Source organism: Lolium rigidum, chromosome 1 (assembly GCF_022539505.1).
Source record: "Lolium rigidum isolate FL_2022 chromosome 1, APGP_CSIRO_Lrig_0.1, whole genome shotgun sequence".
In the NCBI taxonomy this organism is placed as follows: Eukaryota; Viridiplantae; Streptophyta; class Magnoliopsida; order Poales; family Poaceae; genus Lolium; species Lolium rigidum.
Window position 1 is genome coordinate 91,877,270 of NC_061508.1, and position 22,492 is coordinate 91,899,761.

The 22,492-nt window shown below is 46.4% G+C and overlaps 1 protein-coding gene across 1 annotated transcript; it reads left to right on the top strand.

The window, feature by feature from the left end:
- Positions 1-12,920: 12,920 nt before the first annotated feature.
- Positions 12,921-16,016, top strand: LOC124695171 (pre-mRNA-splicing factor CWC25 homolog). The gene is made up of 4 exons (XM_047228083.1): positions 12,921-13,248; positions 13,590-13,737; positions 14,312-14,473; positions 14,626-16,016. Exons 1-4 carry the CDS (start codon positions 13,061-13,063, stop codon positions 15,805-15,807), a joined length of 1,680 nt encoding a protein of 559 aa, XP_047084039.1. The 5' UTR covers positions 12,921-13,060; the 3' UTR covers positions 15,808-16,016.
- Positions 16,017-22,492: the final 6,476 nt, after the last annotated feature.

Sequence of the window (22,492 nt, forward strand, 5' to 3'; positions counted from 1 at the left end):
ATCTAGCCGGCGGTACGTTGTGTCGCTCCATGCACCTTACGCATGCATTGAATCCGCGGACCACCCGCCCGCGACATATCCAGTAACCGAGAAAGTCGCGGTAATCGTCGTGAGCATTGCGGCTCTCATAGGGAAATATTCTTCCGCGGCGGCGTCCCACGCATTGGCAGAGTGTCCCATAGCGTGGCTAGCTCCTCTTCGTAAGCCCCATATACAGATTGATGTCGTTCCCCGGTTGCTTCGGCCCTTCAATTAGCATACTCATTTGAATGTACTTCCCTTCATGCACAACCAGGGGGGAGGTTGTACATCCACACAAACACGGGCCAGGTGCTAGTGCGTGCTGCTCTGGCTGCCAAACGGATTGACTCCATCGGTGCTCGCGCCCAGCCTTATGTTCCTAGGATCGTCCCCAAATTCCGGGTACTCGAGGTCCAACGCATTCCACTCGGCTAGCATCCGAAGGGTGTCTCAACATCCTGTCCTTTTTCTTTTCTTCGGATCATCTGCGTCATCTTCTCCCTTCCTCATCTCCGCGTGCCAGCCGCATTAGCTTTGCTTGCTTAGGATCCGCGAAATACCGCCGTGCACGAGGAGTGATTGGAAAGTACCACACCACCTCTCCGAGGAGCTTTCTTCCCCTCTTGTACCGACCGACGCCGCACTCCGGACATATGGTACACTCTGCGTGCTCGCTCCGAGTAAATGATGCAATCGTTCAAGCACACATGGTATTTCACATGCGGTAAATCCAGAGGACACACGATTTTCTTGGCCTCCTCGATACTAGTCGGACACGTGTTACCTTTGGGAAGACGTTCCTGCCGTGAATGACATGTTGTCGTTGAAGGATGTGTCGGTCATTTTGTGCTTTACCTTCATCTCCAGAGCCATGAGCGTTACTTTCAGGCGGGCATCCTCCGGCCTGCATCCTTCATACAATGGAGTAACAGCGTCTACCTCCAGCTGATCCATCTTGGCTTTCTCTCATGCGCATCTTGCGTTACTCGTCCGCTTGAGAAGCAGCTCTTGAAGATAAGGGTCCTCGCACCTAGTCCATCGACGATGGTTCATCGTCTTCATCTTCATGATCGTCATGATGACCTCCATCTTGATCTTCCTCATCATCAGGTCCAGGCTCTCCTACATTGTGGTCATCATCATCTCCGGATCTTCTACATCCCGATCATGCCCGAGATCTTCTACATCCTGATCACCTCGGCCTTCCTTACTTCTTGTTGAATTCCCATGGACAAATTCATAATCATCTTCGCCGCCTTCCCACCGATAGCCATCCATGAAACCACGCATGAGAAGGTGGTCCCGCACCATACTCGGCTTTCAGGGTCCATAAGGCTCGTTAGCTTGCATCTTCGACACGGACATCTTATCTCCTTTTGGTTATTTCTAATCATCTCAGTCTGTCGCGGCTTTCAAAACCTAGCCACAACGCTCTTTCCATCATGCGGACTCATGGTCGCCATGCGGATATAGAGAAAATGTGGATATCTTAAAGCATACCAAAAGAAAATTTTGGCATGACCTTCCCTAAAAATAGGACATGCATATGCGTAGTATGCCCAACATTCGCCGAAACGGAAATGAATCAACGTTTCGGCAAAATATTGGCAACTCCATCGCATTTCAAATCCCCTGCAAACAAACACATGCAACACATGTGTGGAGGCTTCAGCATATACAACACACATGTGGATCCGGAGGCTTCGCATACAACACACATGCACGTATATCGTGACGCTTTCGCGCATGCGCATCGTACTACATGATATCATCGAGCTTCGCGACATAACATGTGCATGACGTTGTGCAAGACGATCGGAACCGTTCACACACAAAGCATAAAACCAACAAAGTTACCGATACGGCGAGACCTAGAGTGTTGGATGAGGTAAAAAGTTGAGATTGAGTAGGGTATTGAGCTAAGAAAGCTTCACCATTAGTTACCTAGTGAAGAAAATTAAGTTTACCAACTGAATTTTGGTGAATGAAGAGGTGAAAATGAGGCGGGAAGGAGGGGCAACACGACCAGATCCAGATTTAGCGGGAGGTGGTGGTGGAAGAGTGTTTGGGGAAAGTGGGTGGCACATGTGAGTGGAGGGTGAAAAGGTGAAATGGTCCTGTGTTAGCATAAGACCACTCTAGCCGTGCTACCCGCTAGGGTGACATAGCACGGTGCACGCTACGGTGCGCCACCGCTCACCAAGTTACCCGTAAACCCACGCCGCCTAACTTAGCAAGGGCGCACCATGTCCGGCGTGTGCGCCATGACTCTAGTAGTAAGCGCGCACTAGCAAAGGCGCCATTGCTAAAGCCCTCATCTCTAAAGGGCCCCGGCCACCTCTCCTAGCAAATGGCGCACCACAAAGACATGCGCTAGTAAGCAGTCAGAGGGCATGGCATGCCATGGAGACGTGCGCCACTATTAGTTTTGGGTGGGAGCCTGGCCTCCCGCCAGGTAATTAGTAATGGCGCATCACAAACGAGGTGCGCCACTACTAGATGCACAAGGGGCCCACCATTTTGTGGTGCGCCACTCGCTAGAGGTAGTAGTGGCGCACGGCCATCATCCGGATACTTCATGGGCCGTCACGGATCCGGCCTCCTTCGTAGGACGGTAGAGATCCGGCTTCCTGTTCTCGGGCTGGACTTCATCCTTCAGGATCTACAAGAATCGGGCCGCCCGATGGGCCACATGCCTCACCACCATCTATGGGCCACCCGGGCTTGCCGGATCTAGGCCATGCCGTTGATATACCCATAAAGTATACCCACAACAGGATGCACAGTAGATTGAAAAAACTGAAACAAAATAGCGGTGAAACAGGAGGCTATATCGAGGCCCTTTGAAACTGGCATCTCTAGCTCCGCTGTTCAAAACTAAAAGCTGAACTGGGAACCTTGAAGCTTGAACTTGTGCAAGGAGAACCCGGACCAGACCATGTCGTGAGCATGGTGACCGGCCAGTTATGTGCATTTTTAGTTGCGGGTTAAGAGCGTCCCCAAACCGCGCCGAATTTAGCGTTTGGGGGACGTGTTTTGTTCGTGCCGCGTTTGGGGGACGTCGCTCCCCAGCCGCGTCCCCTAAACGCCCCCAAACATTTAAAATACTTCTTTTTAACACAGAACCATTTATCAAATATAGCATATGAATAAAAATGTTTGCGAGGATTGTTTTCAAATTAAATTACAACAAACAATAAAACAAGTAAACAAATATAATAAATAGAGCTAGATGCTAGATCAAGATGCCACGGTATTTCCTTTGATCCTCCACAAATGCTCAACGAGATCAGCTTGAAGTTGATCATGAACATTGCTGTCACGGATCTCTGCATGCATGGCGAGAAAATCAGCAAAATTTGCAGGCAACTCATGATCAACCTCCGCAAGAGGGCCCTGACACTCATAGGGACCAACATGTGTCCTGGCATGATTCTTGCGGTCATCCTCGATGATCATGTTGTGCATGATCACACAAGCCTGCATCACCTCCCACATTTGATCGTGAGACCAGCTTAGAGCAGGTACCGGACAATGGCAAATTGTGCTTGAAGCACACCAAATGCCCGCTCGACATCCTTCCCGCAAGCCTCCTGTCGCGTAGCAAAGTGGGAATTCTTCAGACTCGATGGATTTGATATTGTTTTGACAAAAGTGGCCCATTTTGGATATATACCATCGGCTAGATAATAGCCTTTGGTATATTGGTGGCCATTGATCTCATAGTTGCATGGTGGAGCATGCCCTTCCACTAGTCCGTCGAACACCGGAGACCGCCGATGGCGTGTATTTCACACGTTCGTTGGGCAACCCCAAGAGGAAGGTATGATGCGCACAGCAGACAAGTTTTCCTCGTAAAGAAACCAAGGTTTATCGAACCAGGAGGAGCCAAGAAGCACGTTGAAGGTTGATGGCGGCGGGATGTAGTGCGGCGCAACACCGGAGATTCCGGCGCCAACGTGGAACCCGCACAACACAACCAAAGTACTTTGCCCCAACGAAACAGATGAGGTTGTCAATCTCACCGGCTTGCTGTAACAAAGGATTAACCGTATTGTGTGGAAGATGATTGTTTGCGAGAGAAAATAGTAAAACAAGTATTGCAAGCAGATTTGTATTTCAGTATTAAAGAATGGACCGGGGTCCACAGCTCACTAGAGGTGTCTCTCCCATAAGATAAAAGCATGTTGGGTGAACAAATTACAGTCGGGCAATTGACAAATAGAGAGGGCATAACAATGCACATACATGACATGATAAGTATAGTGAGATTTAATTGGGCATTACGACAAAGTACATAGACCGCCATCCAACCGCATCTATGCCTAAAAAGTCCACCTTCAGGTTATCGTCCGAACCCCTCCAGTATTAAGTTGCAAAGCAACAGTACAATTGCATTAAGTATGGTGCGTAATGTAATCAACAACTACATCCTCGGACATAGCGCCAATGTTTTATTCCTAGTGGCAACAAGCACAACACAACCTTAGAACTTTCTCGTCACTGTCCCAGGTGTCAATGCAGGCATGAACCCACTATCGAGCATAAGTACTCCCTCTTGGAGTTAAAAGTAAAAACTTGGCCAGAGCCTCTGCTAGAAACGGAGAGCATGCAAGATCATAAACAACACATGTATAATAACTTGATAATTAACATGACATGGTATTCTCTATCCATCGGATCCCGACAAACACAACATATAGAATTACAGATAGATGATCTTGATCATGTTAGGCAGCTCACAAGATCCAACAATGAAGCACAATGAGGAGAAGACAACCATCTAGCTACCGCTATGGACCCATAGTCCAGGGATGAACTACTCACTCATCACTCCGGAGGCGACCATGGCGGTGTAGAGTCCTCCGGGAGATGAATCCCCTCTCCGGCAGGGTGCCGGAGGAGATCTCCGTAATCCCCCGAGATGGGATCGGCGGCGGCGGCGTCTCGGCAAGGTTTTCCGTATCGTGGTTTTTCGCATCGGGGTTTCGCGACGGAGGCTTTAAGTAGGCGGAAGGGCGAGTCGGGGGCCGGACGAGGGGCCCACACCACGGGCGGCGCGGGCCCCCCTTGGCCGCGCCGCCATGTGGTTTGGCCACCTCGTGGCCCCACTTCGTATGTTCTTCGGTCTTCCGGAAGCTCCGTGGAAAAATAGGCCCCGGGTCTTCGTTTCGTCCAATTCCGAGAATATTTCGTTACTAGGATTTCTGAAACCAAAAACAGCGTAAAACAGAACCGGCACTTCGGCATCTTGTTAATAGGTTAGTTCCGTAAAATGCACGAATATGACATAAAGTGTGCATAAAACATGTAGGTATCATCAATAATATGGCATAGAACATAAGAAATTATCGATACGTCGGAGACGTATCAAGCATCCCTAAGCTTAGTTCTGCTCGTCCCGAGCAGGTAAAACGATAACAAAGATAATTTCTGAAGTGATATGCCATCATAACTTTGATCATACTATTTGTAAACATATGTAGTGAATGCAGCGATCAAAATAATGGTGATGACATGAGTAAACAAGTGAATCATATAGCAAAGACTTTCATGAATAGTACTTCAAGACAAGTATTAATAAGTCTTGCATAAGAGTTAACTCATAAAGCAATAAATCAAAGTAAAGGCATTGAAGCAACACAAAGGAAGATTAAGTTTCAGCGGTTGCTTTCAACTTGTAACATGTATATCTCATGGATAATTGTCAACATAGAGTAATATAACAAGTACAATATGCAAGTATGTAAGAATCAATGCACAGTTCACACAAGTGTTTGCTTCTTGAGGTGGAGAGAGATAGGTGAACTGACTCAACATAAAAGTAAAAAGAATGGTCCTTCAAAGAGGAAAGCATCGATTGCTATATTTGTGCTAGAGCTTTTATTTTGAAAACATGAAACAATTTTGTCAACGGTAGTAATAAAGCATATGAGTTATGTACATTATATCTTACAAGTTGCAAGTCTCATGCATAATATACTAATAGTGCCCGCACCTTGTCCTAATTAACTTGGACTACCGGATCTTTGCAATGCACATGTTTTGACCAAGTGTCACAATGGGGTACCTCCATGCCGCCTCGTACAAAGGTCTAAGGAGAAAGCTCGCATTTTGGATTTCTCGCTTTTGATTATTCTCAACTTAGAAATCCATACCGGGACAACATGGACAACATGTATAATGGACTCCTCTTTAATGCATAAGCATGTGGCAACAATTATTATTCTCATATGAGATTGAGGATATATGTCCAAACTGAAACTTCCACCATGAATCATGGCTTTAGTTAGCGGCCCAAAGTTCTTCTCTAACAATATGCATGCTCCAACCATGAAGGTGGTAGATCTCTCTTGCTTCGTACAAGACGGACATGCATAGCAACTCACATGATATCCAACAAAGAATAGTTGATGGCGTCCCCAGAAACATGGTTATCGCTCAACAAGCAACTTAATAAGAGATAAAGTGCATAAGTACATATTCAATACCACAATAGTTTTTAAGCTATTTGTCCCATGAGCTATATATTGCAAAGGGGAATGATGGAATTTTAAAGGTAGCACTCAAGCAATTTACTTTGGAATGGCGGATAAATACCATGTAGTAGGTAGGTATGGTGGACACAAATGGCATAGTGGTTGGCTCAAGTATTTTGGATGCATGAGAAGTATTCCCTCTCGATACAAGGTTTAGGCTAGCAAGGTTATTTGAAACAAACACAAGGATGAACGGTACAGCAAAACTCACATAAAAGACATATGGTAAACATTATAAGACTCCATACCGTCTTCCTTGTTGTTCAAAACTCAATACTAGATGTTATCTAGACTCTAGAGAAACCAAATATGCAAACCAAATTAGCAAGCTCTAAGTATTTCTTCATTAATGGGTGCAAAGTATATGATGCAAGAGCTTAAACATGAGCACAACAATTGCCAAGTATCAAATTATCCAAGACATTTTAGAGTTACTACATGTAGCGTTTTCCAATTCCAACCATATAACAATTTAACGAAGAAGAAACTTCGCCATGAATACTATGAGTAGAGTCTAAGGACATATTTGTCCATATGCAACAGCGGAGCGTGTCTCTCTCCCATAAAGTGAATGCTAGGATCCATTTTATTCAAACAAAACAAAAAACAAAAACAAACCGACGCTCCAAGCAAAGTGCATAAGATGTGGCCGAATAAAAATATAGTTTCGTGGGAGGAACTCGATAATGTTGTTGATGAAGAAGGGGATGCCTTGGGCATCCCCAAGCTTAGACGCTTGAGTCTTCTTAATATATGCAGGGGTGAACCACCGGGGCATCCCCAAGCTTAGAGCTTTCACTCGCCTTGATCATATTGCATCATACTCCTCTCTTGATCCTTGAAAACTTCCTCCACACCAAACTCGAAACAACTCATTAGAGGGTTAGTGCATAATAAAAATTCACATGTTCAGAGGTGACACAATCATTCTTAACACTTCTGGACATTGCATAAAGCTACTGGACATTAATGGATCAAAGAAATTCATCCAACATAGCAAAAGAGGCAATGCGAAATAAAAGACAGAATCTGTCAAAACAGAACAGTCCGTAAAGATGGATTTTATTAGGCCACCAGACTTGCTCAAACGAAAATGCTCAAATTGAATGAAAGTTGCGTACATATCTGATGATCATGCTCGTAAATTGGCGTAATTTTCTGAGCTACCTACAGGGAGATAGACCCAGATTCGTGACATCAAAGAAATCTGAAACTGCGCAGTAATCCAAATCTAGTACTTACTTTTCTATCAAAGACTTTACTTGGCACAACAAAACATAAAACTAAGATAAGGAGAGGTTGCTACAGTAGTAAACAACTTCCAAGACACAAATATAAAACAAAAATACTGGAATAAAAACATGGGTTGTCTCCCATAAGCGCTTTTCTTAACGCCTTTCAGCCTAGGCGCGAAAGTGTATCTCAAGTGTTATCGAAGGGTGGTGCGTCAACCTTACCTTGGGCTTTACCCTTACCTTTCTTATTGTTTTTCTTTCCCTTTGGTTTAGGGAATATATGATTTCCCCCGGCATAGAGGTGAATTTCAGAGTGCCTTTTCCCACATCAATGACTCGCTCCCAATAGTTTCAACGAGGATCTCCCGAGTATGATTTTTCCCGTTTCAATAACAAGATAATCAATGGATATTGTTCTTCCAAGAATGGTTGTATGCACACCTGCGGCTATTCCCTTAGGAATTATAATAGAGTTATCAATGAGAGTTATTTCTTCTCCTCCTTCATCGACTCCCCAAAGTTTCAAAGATTTATAAATGCTTTCAGGCATAAGGCAAAATTCATACATAATATCGCAGTAGGCATGAAGAGTTAGATCACCGATAACAATTTTAACAGCAGGATCCCACAATGAAAGTTCAGAGTTCACTAAAACTTGATCAAGACGGTTACGAATGTATCCATAATTTTCATTTAAGCGAGATGCACTTGTCTCAAGAGTATTTAATCTATTATGAATGCTAATAAGGGCTGAATCAAAATTATTAGCTGAATCATGTGATGCAACCAACTTCTTTATGGCATTAAAAGCTTGATCCCCATTGCAATGGAGGAAATCTCCTCCCACTAAAGTATCCAAAGCATATCTATAGCGAACCATAAGACCAAAATAAAAATTAGTAAGGAGAAAACTTAGAGTCATTTGAGGTTCAGTTTCACGATAAGAAGTAAAAATTCTAGACCAAGCTTCCTTAAAACTCTCCTCATCCCCTTGTTTAAAAGTGAAAACTAATTCTTCAGGCGAAGAAGTAACAGGTTCAGAGCTAGACATGGTAACAAAAGTAAATTTTTTTTTTGTATTTTTAATATAGAGTGCAAGACAGTAAATAAAGCGAACTAGATAAGGTAAATGCAAGTAAACTAATTTTTTTGTGTTTTTGATATAGAGTGCAAGACAGTAAATAAAGTAAAGCTAGCAACTAATTTTTTTGTGTTTTGATATAAGTGCAGCAAACAAAATAGTAAATAAAATAAAGCAAGACAAAAACAAAGTAAAGAGATTGAGAAGTGGAGACTCCCCTTGCAGCGTGTCTTGATCTCCCGGCAACGGCGCCGTAAAAAGAGCTTGATGGCGTGTATTTCACACGTTCGTTGGGCAACCCCAAGAGGAAGGTATGATGCGCACAGCAGCAAGTTTTCCCTCGGAAAGAAACCAAGGTTTATCGAACCAGGAGGAGCCAAGAAGCACGTTGAAGGTTGATGGCGGCGGGATGTAGTGCGGCGCAACACCGTAGATTCCGGCGCCAACGTGGAACCCGCACAACACAACCAAAGTACTTTGCCCCAACGAAACAGATGAGGTTGTCAATCTCACCGGCTTGCTGTAACAAAGGATTAACCGTATTGTGTGGAAGATGATTGTTTGCGAGAGAAAATAGTAAAACAAGTATTGCAGCAGATTTGTATTTCAGTATTAAAGAATGGACCGGGGTCCACAGTTCACTAGAGGTGTCTCTCCCATAAGATAAAAGCATGTTGGGTGAACAAAATTACAGTCGGGCAATTGACAAATAGAGAGGGCATAACAATGCACATACATGACATGATAAGTATAGTGAGATTTAATTGGGCATTACGACAAAGTACATAGACCGCCATCCAACTGCATCTATGCCTAAAAAGTCCACCTTCGAAGTTATCGTCCGAACCCCTCCAGTATTAAGTTGCAAAGCAACGAGACAATTGCATTAAGTATGGTGCGTAATGTAATCAACAACTACATCCTCGGACATAGCGCCAATATTTTATCCCTAGTGGCAACAACGACAACACAACCTTAGAACTTTCTCGTCACTCGTCCTGGTGTCAATGCAGGCATGAACCCACTATCGAGCATAAGTACTCCCTCTTGGAGTTAAAAGTAAAAACTTGGCCGAGCCTCTACTAGAAACGGAGAGCATGCAAGATCATAAACAACACATGTATAATAACTTGATAATTAACATGACATGGTATTCTCTATCCATCGGATCCCGACAAACACAACATATAGAATTACGGATAGATGATCTTGATCATGTTAGGCAGCTCACAAGATCCAACAATGAAGCACAATGAGGAGAAGACAACCATCTAGCTACTGCTATGGACCCATAGTCCAGGGATGAACTACTCACTCATCACTCCGGAGGCGACCATGGCGGTGTAGAGTCCTCCGGAGATGAATCCCCTCTCCGGCAGGGTGCCGGAGGAGATCTCCAGAATCCCCCGAGATGGGATCGGCGGCGGCGGCGTCTTAGTAAGGTTTTCCGTATCGTGGTTTTTCGCATCAGGGGTTTCGCGACGGAGGCTTTAAGTAGGCGGAAGGGCAGAGTCGGGGGCCAGACGAGGGGCCCACACCATAGGGCGGCGCGGGCCCCCCCTTGGCCGCGCAGCCATGTGGTTTGGCCACCTCGTGGCCCCACTTCGTATGTTCTTCGGTCTTCTGGAAGCTCCGTGGAAAAATAGGCCCCTGGGTCTTCGTTTCGTCCAATTCCGAGAATATTTCGTTACTAGGATTTCTGAAACCAAAAACAGCAGAAAACAGAACCGGCACTTCGGCATCTTGTTAATAGGTTAGTTCCGTAAAATGCACGAATATGACATAAAGTGTGCATAAAACATGTAGGTATCATCAATAATATGGCATAGAACATAAGAAATTATCGATACGTCGGAGACGTATCAACCGCCGCAACACGTTGATGTCATTGTGTGATCCCGCCATGCTAAAGAAAGAATGCCAAATCCACAGGTCATAATCTGCCACAGCTTCAAGCACCACACTGCAATATCCATGACGCCCTTTGTATACCTTGCCAAGCAAACAGGCAGTTCTTCCATGCCCAGTGCATGCAATCGATGCTTCCAAACATTCCAGGGAATCATCTGGCAGCATTTTGTGCCATGATCCTTGCAGTCTCTTCCTCAGTTGGCCCTCTCAAGTAGTATTTGCCAAACTTTCCCACCACAGCTCGGCAAAACTTGTACACGCACTCAATGGCAGTAGACTCACTAATGCGAAGGTAGTCGTTCTGTGTATCGACAGGTGCTCCGTATGCAAGCATCCTCATGGCGGCGGTGCACTTCTGAATGGACGAGAACCCGACAACGCCTACAGCGTCGAGCTTGAGCTTGAAGTAGGGGTCGAACTCTCGAACGCCGTGGAGGATATTCATGAACATGCCCTTCCTCATCCTGTACCGGCGCCGAAAATTGTCTTCATGTGTTGCACCGTCTGCAAAGTAGTCGTTGTACAGCATGGTATGCCCCTCCATCCTCTGCCGGGGCTTGGACTTCCTTCTCCCCCGCCTTGATCCTCCGCGGCGTGGCCTCTTCCTCTTCTCCGCCTCAGTGTCAACCATGTCCTGGAGGGACGCGATGATCAGCAAATGCTCCCGCAGGTCATCGTCGAAGGCTTGCTCGTCCTCCAGCAGCAGGGCAAGCATCTCATCGTTGCTGTCCATGGCTAAAGCAAAATCAATGGTTAAAATTGCGCCGAGGCAGACGACGCAACGAACAGCGGCCAATCGCGCCTACTCCGGCAAGTCGTCGAGCACCTTGTGTGCGCGGAGGTGGGGCGGATTTGACGGCGCGTTCGGGACGCGCCGGCGAAGCGGCGGCGGCGGCACGACCGGCGGGAGCCCCGGCCCGCGACGACGGTGCCGACTCTCAGCAGAGATCAGACGTCCAAACGGCCGGGAAATCCAGCGGCGGCGGAGGGGTGGGAGGCGCGAGAAGGAAGGAGCGACGAGAAAAAAGGTGCGAACCAACGGTTTATGCAAATAGTCGCCGACATGTGGGAGCCCGCCTCGCTTTTCGTTGTGTCCGGCGTGCTCGGAGCGTCCCCTGTGGGACGGGGACGGGCTCGGAGCGCCGGACACCGTATAGGGCCGCGCCGGACAAAAATGGGCTTTGGGGGACGCGGCTGGAACAGATTTTTGGTCCGGCGCGCACAAAATTGCTTTGGGGACGTTTTGGGGGACGCGGCTGGAGATGCTCTAATGGAGATTAAATTGCGCTCTTTTGCCAAAACGAGTAACCTTTTATTCAGCAGCCCACACAAAAGAAGTGACTGAGAATTGTGAACTTATAGTCACTTTTGATTAACAATGTGACTGAATTTTTTGGTCAACTTTCAGTCACGTTTGATCAGCCGTCTACAGAAAGAAACAGAGATAACTGTCACATGGTCCGAATCAAACATACATATACAGGAATAGGCGATTTTTTTTCATCGACCCAAACAAAAACGTTTTTCTAGAGGACTCAGTCATGCTAGAGAGGTTTGCCCGCCCGTCTAGCCCGTCGCATGTTGGCCTTCTCCTTTTCAAATAGTCGAGACCCATTTTCGACTTGTAGAAGAGTCCACTCAGCCCTACTATAAACATTATACTTCCTCTGTTTCGAATTTGATGTCACATATTTGATTCAGATGTACCTAAACGCATGTATAAAAATTGTTCGCGCGCAATGAATAAAATTTCCATGCATTTCCAAATCAAATGTTCATAAATACATAAAAATGCCGTTTGTTTTTGTAAATTAATATTTATGTAAACATCAAATGATATGTTCACATATTTTTTGAAAATATGCATGTAGTATTTATTAGAATAGGAGAAAAATAAGGAAGACGAAAAAACAAGAAAAATAAAATAAATGAGGAACAGCTTCTGGGCTCCACGGCTCAAAAATTCCCCACCGGATAGAGATGGCCCAGCTAATATATCTGGTTGTGCACAGCAGAGGCCCAGTCTCGTTTCCGTACCTAATACGCTTTCTTCGGCCGAACACGGGAAGTACTCCTTTACCGTTTAATCGCTGTCGCCGAGGCGGCGGATTGCGCTTTGCCTTACCTCCGGATCTCTCCTCTTCTCTCTCGTTTCGAAGCAGACGCGGCGGAGGCGGAGCCGAATTCGCGAAGGGGAGGAGCAGTCAGGCCGCCGCCGGCCCCGCTAGGGCTCCAAGCGAGGGAGGGGGAGGAAGAGGAGAGGGTTGCCCGCCATGGGGATGAAGTTTCTGAACAAGAAGGGGTGGCACACGGGGAGCCTCCGCAACGTGGAGAAGGTGTGGGTGGCGGAGCAGAAGGAGAAGGAGGAGCAGCACAAGATCGAGGAGTACAAGAAGCAGCTCAAGGAGGAGAGGGAGAAGGCCGAGTTCCGGGCCATCCAGGAGCAGGCAGGATTCAAGCCGTAAGAACCTCTTTTACCAATCTACCTACTCGTTCGGTTTTTTCAGCTAGGGTTTCGGGTCGAGAAAAATTTCTGGGAAGAGAGAGTTGCGGCCGGATTATTGACGCGTTCTTGAGCGGCGGTAAGGGGCGGCGCGATTCGAAGCCGCACCGTGCTTCGGTGCGCTTTTTGTTGATTCATATGCGATTTGGGCGAAAATCTGCACGATCTGAAATAAATTCATATTCGTGGGATCTGTTCATTTCGGTCTGTCGCACGAACTGCGGGAAATTTCCGATATCCTTTGTTTCGGGGAGGAATTTCGCTGTCAATTGCTTATATGTTGATGTCATTGTTTGCAGGAGACAGGAGAGATTGGAATTCCTCTACGAGTCAGGGTTGGCAGTCGGCAAGGGGAGCTCGGATGGGTTCCAGGCACTGCAGCAACCTGCTTCAGCGGCTGCTGCATCATCCTCTGCTGCTCCAGCCAGTGCTGCTGGCTCTTCCAAGGTACCGCAGTCGTTCCTTGTCTCCCCGCTGATGATATTTATCAATTTGCACGTACCTTGAATGACAGATGTTAGCTAATTACTACTCTAAATCGTGTGCACATTCTGTTGCTTTCGAAATGATATGCTTGTTTAGTGGTTTTATATTGAATTAGCCAAGGGTCTCATGATACTTGCGCGAATAATAGCTCCTGTGTGTTTGTGTTGCAGAGATACCATCGTAGTATGATTCTGCTCCACTGATCTCTGTTGATTCGCATTTAGATTACTAATACAAATGTTAGAGAATTACTTATATATCACTTCTGTAGATTGTGTTTGCTTCTAGTCAAGTGATATTTGTGGATTTGCACTTAGTTTGACTAACGCAGTTTAGCTAAAAACTTCTCTAAATTGTGCGTTCAATTTGTTACTTTTGAGTTGATATGCTTATTTAGTGTGGTTGAATCAGTGGGTTGTAGAGAGAGTAACTTGATTCAAGGGTTTAGCAACATACCTATTCATCATATCACTATTACGGTTTAATTGATTTGCAGTTACGATGCTTACATATGCTATTTCTCAACGTTTTTCAGGAAACTTCTCTGGGAGCTTTATTTGAAGAAAAGCCTCAATCTGCAAATGACACATGGAGGAAACTTCACTCTGATCCTCTGCTCCTGATTAGGCAGCGAGAGCAGGATGCCATTGCAAGGATTAAAAATAACCCAATCAAGATGGCTGAGATAAAGAAATCAGTAAGTTCTCTCTTTGTCTCAAAATGTGAAATTGTGGATTCTGTGGATCTGAATTAGAACTAGCAAGCGAACTCATCCACACATAGTAGCCTATTGATGGTTTCTAATGATTTCATCTGAACACACTCCCTGATACAATCTTGCTTGTGTAGATAGAAGCAGAGAAAATTCAAAAGGAAGAAAAGAAAGAAAAGAAAGAGAAGAGAAAGCACAAAAAACACCGCCATCACAAGTCAAAGAGTAACAGGCACCACTCAGCTGAAAATTCAGATTCAGATGAAACAAGTGATGGCAAGGATGTCGGAAGAAAGAGAGTTCCTTCTGCCCCAGAGCATAAGAAGGAAGTGAATAGGTCAAGGCATAAGAAGAAAGATAGCAGACAAGAATCTTCGGATACAGAAGACGATGAACCAAGGAAAAGAAGGAGAGAGATGTCTGAAGATGATCAACCAAAGAGAGGACGACAGGACACATCAGAAGATGATCAACCGAGGAGAAGACATCGGGAAATTTCAGAAGATGATGAACCAAGGAGAAGAAGACGGGATATGCCAGAAGATGATGAAAGGAGAAGAAGACGGGATATGCCAGACGATCATGAACCAAGGGGAAGAAGGCAGGAGATGCCAAAGCATGATGATCGTTCACGACGCGATCGGTCAGATGCTGATGATAGGAGGAAACATTATTCGGGGTCAGACCGCCACCATGCTCATCCAAAGCATGACAACTCAGACTCGAAGCAAAGAAGTACTGGAGATGTCGGCAAGAACGACAATTCCACTTCTAAACACCGTTCGCATCCTGAATTAGGTTCAGATGACCGAAGAAGACAGGATAGTCAACAGGGCAGGGAATTGGGTTCAGAAGACCGAAGAAGACCAGAAAGCCAACAGGGCAGAGAAATAGGTTCACAAGACCGACGAAGACACGAAAGCCAGCAGGGCAGGGACCTAGGTCCAGAAGACGGGCGAAGACAAGAAAGCCAACAGGGCAGGAACAATGGATCTGCAGTCAACCGTCGTCGAGGGGGCGTTCACCATATGTCTGAAGAGGAAAGGGAAGCTCGGCTGCGACAGATGCAGGATGACGCCGAGGTCCACGAGGAGCAGAGGTGGAAGAGACTCAAGAAGGCTGCAGATGATGACCTCAAAGAGGCGGCCACCGTGACTGCAAATCAGTTCAGAGGGAAGAATTTCTTACAGGATGAGAGGAAGAGCATATTTGGAGCCGAGAAGGGAGGCAGCGCCACCATCGAAGAGAGCATCCGAAGGCGTGCTTATTATTCTCAGGGCGGTGGTGATGCCCATGAGAGCAATGCTTTCAGGCGGTGAAAATCCCTGGAGTTCAGGCTTCTCTGTTCGTCTGTTTGCATCTTGGCTCTGGCCTTCTTTTTCTGATCTCTATGTATGATGTAGACGATGTCAAGAAAATTTGTTATATGTACAAGATATGGCCCACATTATTTCATCCAGAAATTCTTACAAAAATAAGTATTGCAATTTTCTACACGCACCTCTTCTGAAAGATTTGAGTTGAGTTTGAACTTTTTTCTCTTTGCACTTGGGCGACATTAATTAGCCTCTTAAGGAGTAGTACATCATTTAAATGTTGTTTGCGTGAAAGATCTAAATCTATGTTGTTGTTTTTCTCGACAGAGAAGAGAGGTAAGCGGGCTAAACATCAAAGCTGATGGGGTGCGAATGTTTGTTTACTGTTCATTTGATTCAAAAGCATCTTGCCTGGGCCGGATTTTTGCACCACTGGCGATGCAGTGGGAACAAACCCCATCTCGTCCCCGACTGACCATGGTGCAGATTTGAACTGTTGTTTGCTTATCTATATGGTGATCTTACATCTCACTTTCTCACCTATCACAAAGCCTCACGCCGCCGTTTACAAGCTTTGACACGTCGACGATCACGAAGGAAGACACCACCATAGCACCGCCGGTCACGCCAGTCAAACCATCACCACGTCGCCAACCATAAAGACGAAGAGCACCATGACCGCGTCGGTCACGCCGGTCACAAGCATAGACACGTCGCCGACCACGAAGATGAAGACCACCATGTCACCATCGTTCACACCAGTCACAAGCATCACCACGTCGTCGACCACGAAGACGAACACCACCATGACGCTGTTGTTCATGCTCGTCAGAAGCATCACCATGTCGTTGACCACGAAGAAGAAAACCACCAGGACATCGCCGGTCACAAGCACCACCACGTCGCCGACCACGAAGAAAAACACCACCGTGACACCGCCGTTCACGCTCGTCACAAGCATAACCATGTCGCTGACGACGAAGCTGAATGCCACCAGGACACCGGTCACGCCGGTTACAAGCATCACCACGTCGCCGACCACGAAAACGAACATCACCAAGCCGCCACCATCATGGATTATCACCTCTCACTTCTCACACATCATCACCACGTCGCCGTTCATGAACATGGAAGCGAGAAGTTGAGCAAGAGTGCTCCAAACTATGCTCACGCATATGTACACATTAGAGTATACTAGCGACTCATTTATCTATCTGTGTATGTACACCGAAATAAAAACATGTCAACATGAAAGTCATGCGGAATGGTGAGGTGAACCTACTCCTCAAAGGAAATTTCAAATGGTTGAGCCTGTGCGATAAATTTTGCAAAATTCGCTCAAAACTTCATATACGAAATTGACGATTTACGACCGACGAAACTCGAAACCGATTGCGGGAATTGATTCGTCTCATCGACACACGCATCTTTTTCATGTACAACTTATTTCGATTTAGACTATGTTTGTGTTGATTTGAGAAGAGAGTGTGTGGAGTAGTGTAAGGGAGAGTGAGACTAAACAAGAGCACGCGCGCACATATTGCATAGACCGAGCCAAGGAGGCGCGAGAACGGAACATACCCGCTAGGTACGTCCGAACTGGACGTTCCTCCACGACATGTCCCAGAGGTATTTTGAGAACCGGTTCATGCAAGAACGCGAGTGATCCCACGCAACCAAACGGATCGAAAATTGCTGGATCGATGCGAGCCAACGCGCATACATGCTACCAAATGCGCCCTAAACTTGTTGTTGTTCGAAGAACATCTTTTCAACGCTAGAATAAAAACTAGATGGAACCAATCACCAGTGTATTTGAAGCAATCTTGTTGTCGAAATGAAGCAAAATATTCTCAGGAAAAATAAAAAGTTAGTCGCACTGGATTTAAAGTTGACCACAAGTCCACAACCGAAAAATATTTTCTTCATATGGAAACAATATTGACAAAGTTTGGAAACACAATTTGGTTAATACTAGCAAAAGCGCCCGTGCGTTGCACCGAGATAAACAAAAACTAAAACACTAAAGCGTTGCACCGAGATAAACAAAACTTAAACCGATCGAGCAAACTATTCTTGGTGACACTTTTTTTTTTCTTTTGCCACCTTTGTTAATTGGGCCGCTTGGCCGCTGGCAGGACCGACCCGCATTGATGGCTTTGCCCAGTGTGACCCATGAACCACGCCCATGGCGATGCGTAGAGCCGAGGACATCCGGGCGAAGCGGTATGATGGTTGCTACGGGTTGACTACACCCAAAGGAAGAAAACATCATTGACCAATTCCCTTCATCCTCCCACCACCATGAGCATTTTATATTTTCCTGCTTGGTGGCACCATCCGACACTCACGCGTCGCCTAGGTCTAGACCCACCATCCGATACATAGCGATCATCCGAAATTTATCTGCATAAATAATGGAACCATAATTAAACTTTAGAGTAGTCTCTTAACAATTTCATCAATTTTATAATTATCACGTCATAGTGATTTGGTGTATACATAACAGAGGAAAAAACAACATCATTTAAAACACGGAAATACTTTTGCACACCCACGCATAGGTGTGGGTATTTTCGTCACCATCCGTTTATTGCTCGAGATTCATACTCACCATGGTAGATGGAAAGATTTATTTTTCTCTCTCCTCTTTGTATCCGAATCTCAAAGCACAATAGACGGTGATAAAAATATTGGTTAAAACATTAGCTTGCAAAGTTAAAGTTCCACCAATGATAGATTAGCAAATTACTATCAATTAGCTCATCAATTTCCCTATAACCAAAAAAGCCAGCGCCTTTACTTTAGCACACATGTCATCCCGTGAGCGCACACGCACACGTCGGCAGCAGAGGTCCCAGTACATCTCATCTACCTTTCTTCTATTTTTCCCCAATTTCTTATCGAGAGCTGACCAAGGAGAACAGCCGCGGCCCGCCCAGCCATGCTCCGCTCCGGTCCCGGCCGGACGCTCGCCACGCCGAGGCCTCTGGCCACGGAAACCTGTGGTCAACGCAACCGGCCGGCCGCCCGTGAATCTACTCTGGCTCCTCCATCCGAGCCTTCCCTCTGGCACAGTCCCAGCCGATCTCTGGCTTTCGCCGGGTGAGTCTCTTAGAGAGCAGTTTCCCATACTCTTCTCCTTTCACAATCCTTCTCCTCTCGGGTCACAGTTTCGCACCTTCCTTTTTCTTTCACGATCCTTCAATTGATGCAACCAACATATTTCAGTCCAATCCATCAATGATGCTACTTTTTCTTGATTCACCTTGCCGATATTTCAGGTAAATTCGAACGTCTATAAACAGGTCAGAATCATTGTGAGGGACCGATGTGGGACTATTCAACCCCGGTTGATGGTTGCCTCGCAAATACTTTTGTGAATTTCTGTTAGCGACGGTGCCGGTGATTGGGCCGTTTGATCAGTTCCTGGCCCAGAGCGGTCGCTCACGACGAAACCCACGCCAACGAAGCGATTGCCTAGCTCGGGCGAGCACTCGGGATCGTTCGGGAGCGGAGACACGGGGAAATAAATATAGCCAACCGGTACCATGGCAAAGTGTAGTATTATGCGGTTTGGTAGGAGGGCAAAACGGTCCAAAAAAAAGCGTTGACGAAATTTTTTGGCAGAAACCTTAGCTCCTTTATTATTAGGTATAGACTAGCAAAAGCGCCCGTGCGTTGCACCGAGATAAACAAAAACTAAAACACTAAAGCGTTGCACCGAGATAAACAAAACTTAAAGCGATCGAGCAAACTATTCTTGGTGACACTTTTTTTTTCTTTTGCCACCTTTTTTAATTGGGCCGCTTGGCCGCTGGCAGGACCGACCCGCATTGATGGCTTTGCCCAGTGTGACCCATGAACCACGCCCATGGCGATGCGTAGAGCCGAGGACATCCGGGCGAAGCGATATGATGGTTGCTACGGGTTGACTACACCCAAAGGAAGAAAACATCATTGACCAATTCCCTTCATCCTCCCACCACCATGAGCATTTTATATTTTCCTGCTTGGTGGCACCATCCGACACTCACGCGTCGCCTAGGTCTAGACCCACCATCCGATACATAGCGATCATCCGAAATTTATCTGCATAAATAATGGAACCATAATTAAACTTTAGAGTAGTCTCTTAACAATTTCATCAATTTTATAATTATCACGTCATAGTGATTTGGTGTATACATAACAGAGGAAAAAACAACATCATTTAAAACACGGAAATACTTTTGCACACCCACGCATAGGTGTGGGTATTTTCGTCACCATCCGTTTATTGCTCGAGATTCATGCTCACCATGGTAGATGGAAAGATTTATTTTTCTCTCTCCTCTTTGTATCCGAATCTCAAAGCACAATAGACGGTGATAAAAATATTGGCTAAAACATTAGCTTGCAAAGTTAAAGTTCCACCAATGATAGATTAGCAAATTACTATCAATTAGCTCATCAATTTCCCTATAACCAAAAAAGCCAGCGCCTTTACTTTAGCACACATGTCATCCCGTGAGCGCACACGCACACGTCGGCAGCACGCGTCGGCAGCGGAGGTCCCAGTACATCTCATCTACCTTTCTTCTATTTTTCCCCAATATCTTATCGAGAGCTGACCAAGGAGCACAGCCGCGGCCCGCCCAGCCATGCTCCGCTCCGGTCCCGGCCGGACGCTCGCCACGCCGAGGCCTCTGGCCACGGAAACCTGTGGTCAACGCAACCGGCCGGCCGCCCGTGAATCTACTCTGGCTCCTCCATCCGAGCCTTCCCTCTGGCACAGTCCCAGCCGATCTCTGGCTTTCGCCGGGTGAGTCTCTTAGAGAGCAGTTTCCCATACTCTTCTCCTTTCACGATCCTTCTCCTCTCGGGTCACAGTTTCGCACCTTCCTTTTCCTTTCACGATCCTTCAATTGATGCAACCAACATATTTCAGTCCAATCCATCAATGATGCTACTTTTTCTTGATTCACCTTGCTGATATTTCAGGTAAATTCGAACGTCTATAAACAGGTCAGAATCATTGTGAGGGACCGATGTGGGACTATTCAACCCCGGTTGATGGTTGCCTGCAAATACTTTTGTGAATTTCTGTTAGCGACGGTGCCGGTGATTGGGCCGTTTGATCGGTTCTCGGCCCGGAGCGACCGCTCACGAGGAAACCCACGCCAACGAAGCGATTGCCTAGCTCGGGCGAGCACTCGGGATCGTTCGGGAGCGGAGACACGGGGAAATAAATATAGCCAACCGGTACCATGGCAAAGTGTAGTATTATGCGGTTTGGTAGGAGGGCAAAACGGTCCAAAAAAAAGCGTTGACGAATTTTTTTGGCAGAAACCTTAGCTCCTTTATTATTAGGTATAGACTAGCAAAAGTACCCGTGCGTTGCACCGGGTAACACAATAAGCAATTGTCGGACAATTAAGAACCGTCATAATTGAGAGTAGCCGTCGCATTATTGAGAGTTGGAAAACTTCTAGCAGGTTTTCCGTGCAGTTGTTACCGCTGAGATAAACATGTCATCCCTAATTGAGAACGAGTAATGCTACACATACAGAATTTTTTTACGGAAAAGTCATACGAACTCAACCAACACAGGCGGAAATCCAAGGTCAGCTCCGGTTTTTCAGGGGAGGATCAAATTCCAACCAACGAATGCAACCCACGTTGGCCCGTATGGTTTCCGTAACCCAATCTCTCCGTAAGTCTGTTATTACCGATTGAGAACCTACTATGTCGAAGATCTAAAAAACTTTATAGATACTGTTGATTTTTATTGAATGGTTATTTAGATCATATAGATTGAAAATATTTTGAATAAAAATAGGAGAAGACCTTCCACCTATTTGAAAGCAGTTTTAAAACATACAGAAATGAAATAAAATAATGTTTTAAATAAAAAAGGAGAAGAGCTCCCACCCGGCCAGGCCCAGCCGGAGCTGCCTCATCTGGCCCACGGTGGCCCAACAACCTGGAGCAAACCCTGGACACAATCTTGCAGCCACCCCCCTGCCGCTCGGTCCTCGCCCACCAAACGATTGAGGACGAGCTCCTCCGCCGCCCCTCTCTCGCTCGCCTCACTTCCGAGCTCCACGCGCCGGCGTTCCTCGACGCGGAGTGATTCCTCGAGCTACCGGCCTCGCAGGCACCCTACCCTCGTCCGGCCGCCCCGCGCACCATGCGCCGCCCCGAGCGCGTTGCCTTCGCGCCTCCCTCCGATCGTGTACATCCGTTCCCCTTCACGCGCGTCCCCTCCCGTGAGGGAGCTGCGCTGCACTCCATCGCCAACCTCTGCCCCTACCTGCGCGCGTCGTCCTCGACGCCAGGGGACCGCGCGTCCGCGCCAGCCCACTTTTCCCAAATTATTTCCTTTTATTCTCCGATTTCCCAAATTCTTTTCTGATCCCGCAGAGCTCCTTTTCAATTCCTTTCTTTAATTTGCTTCCGATTGATGCTGCTTGTAGCAGCTTGCTGTAACCCAAAAACTTGTGTATATAAACTGGTCAGATTCGCTATAGAAAATCGATGTGGGACTAATGACGCAAAAAAAATACCCGTACCTGAATGTGTTGGGCCGCATCGGTAGAAAGTGATCGGCCCAGCGATCGGTGGACGAACACGAGACAACGCGGAAACTCTCCGAACGGCTGAAAAAACGGTTCCTCATCCGGTGGCATCTGTGCGTATTATGCGG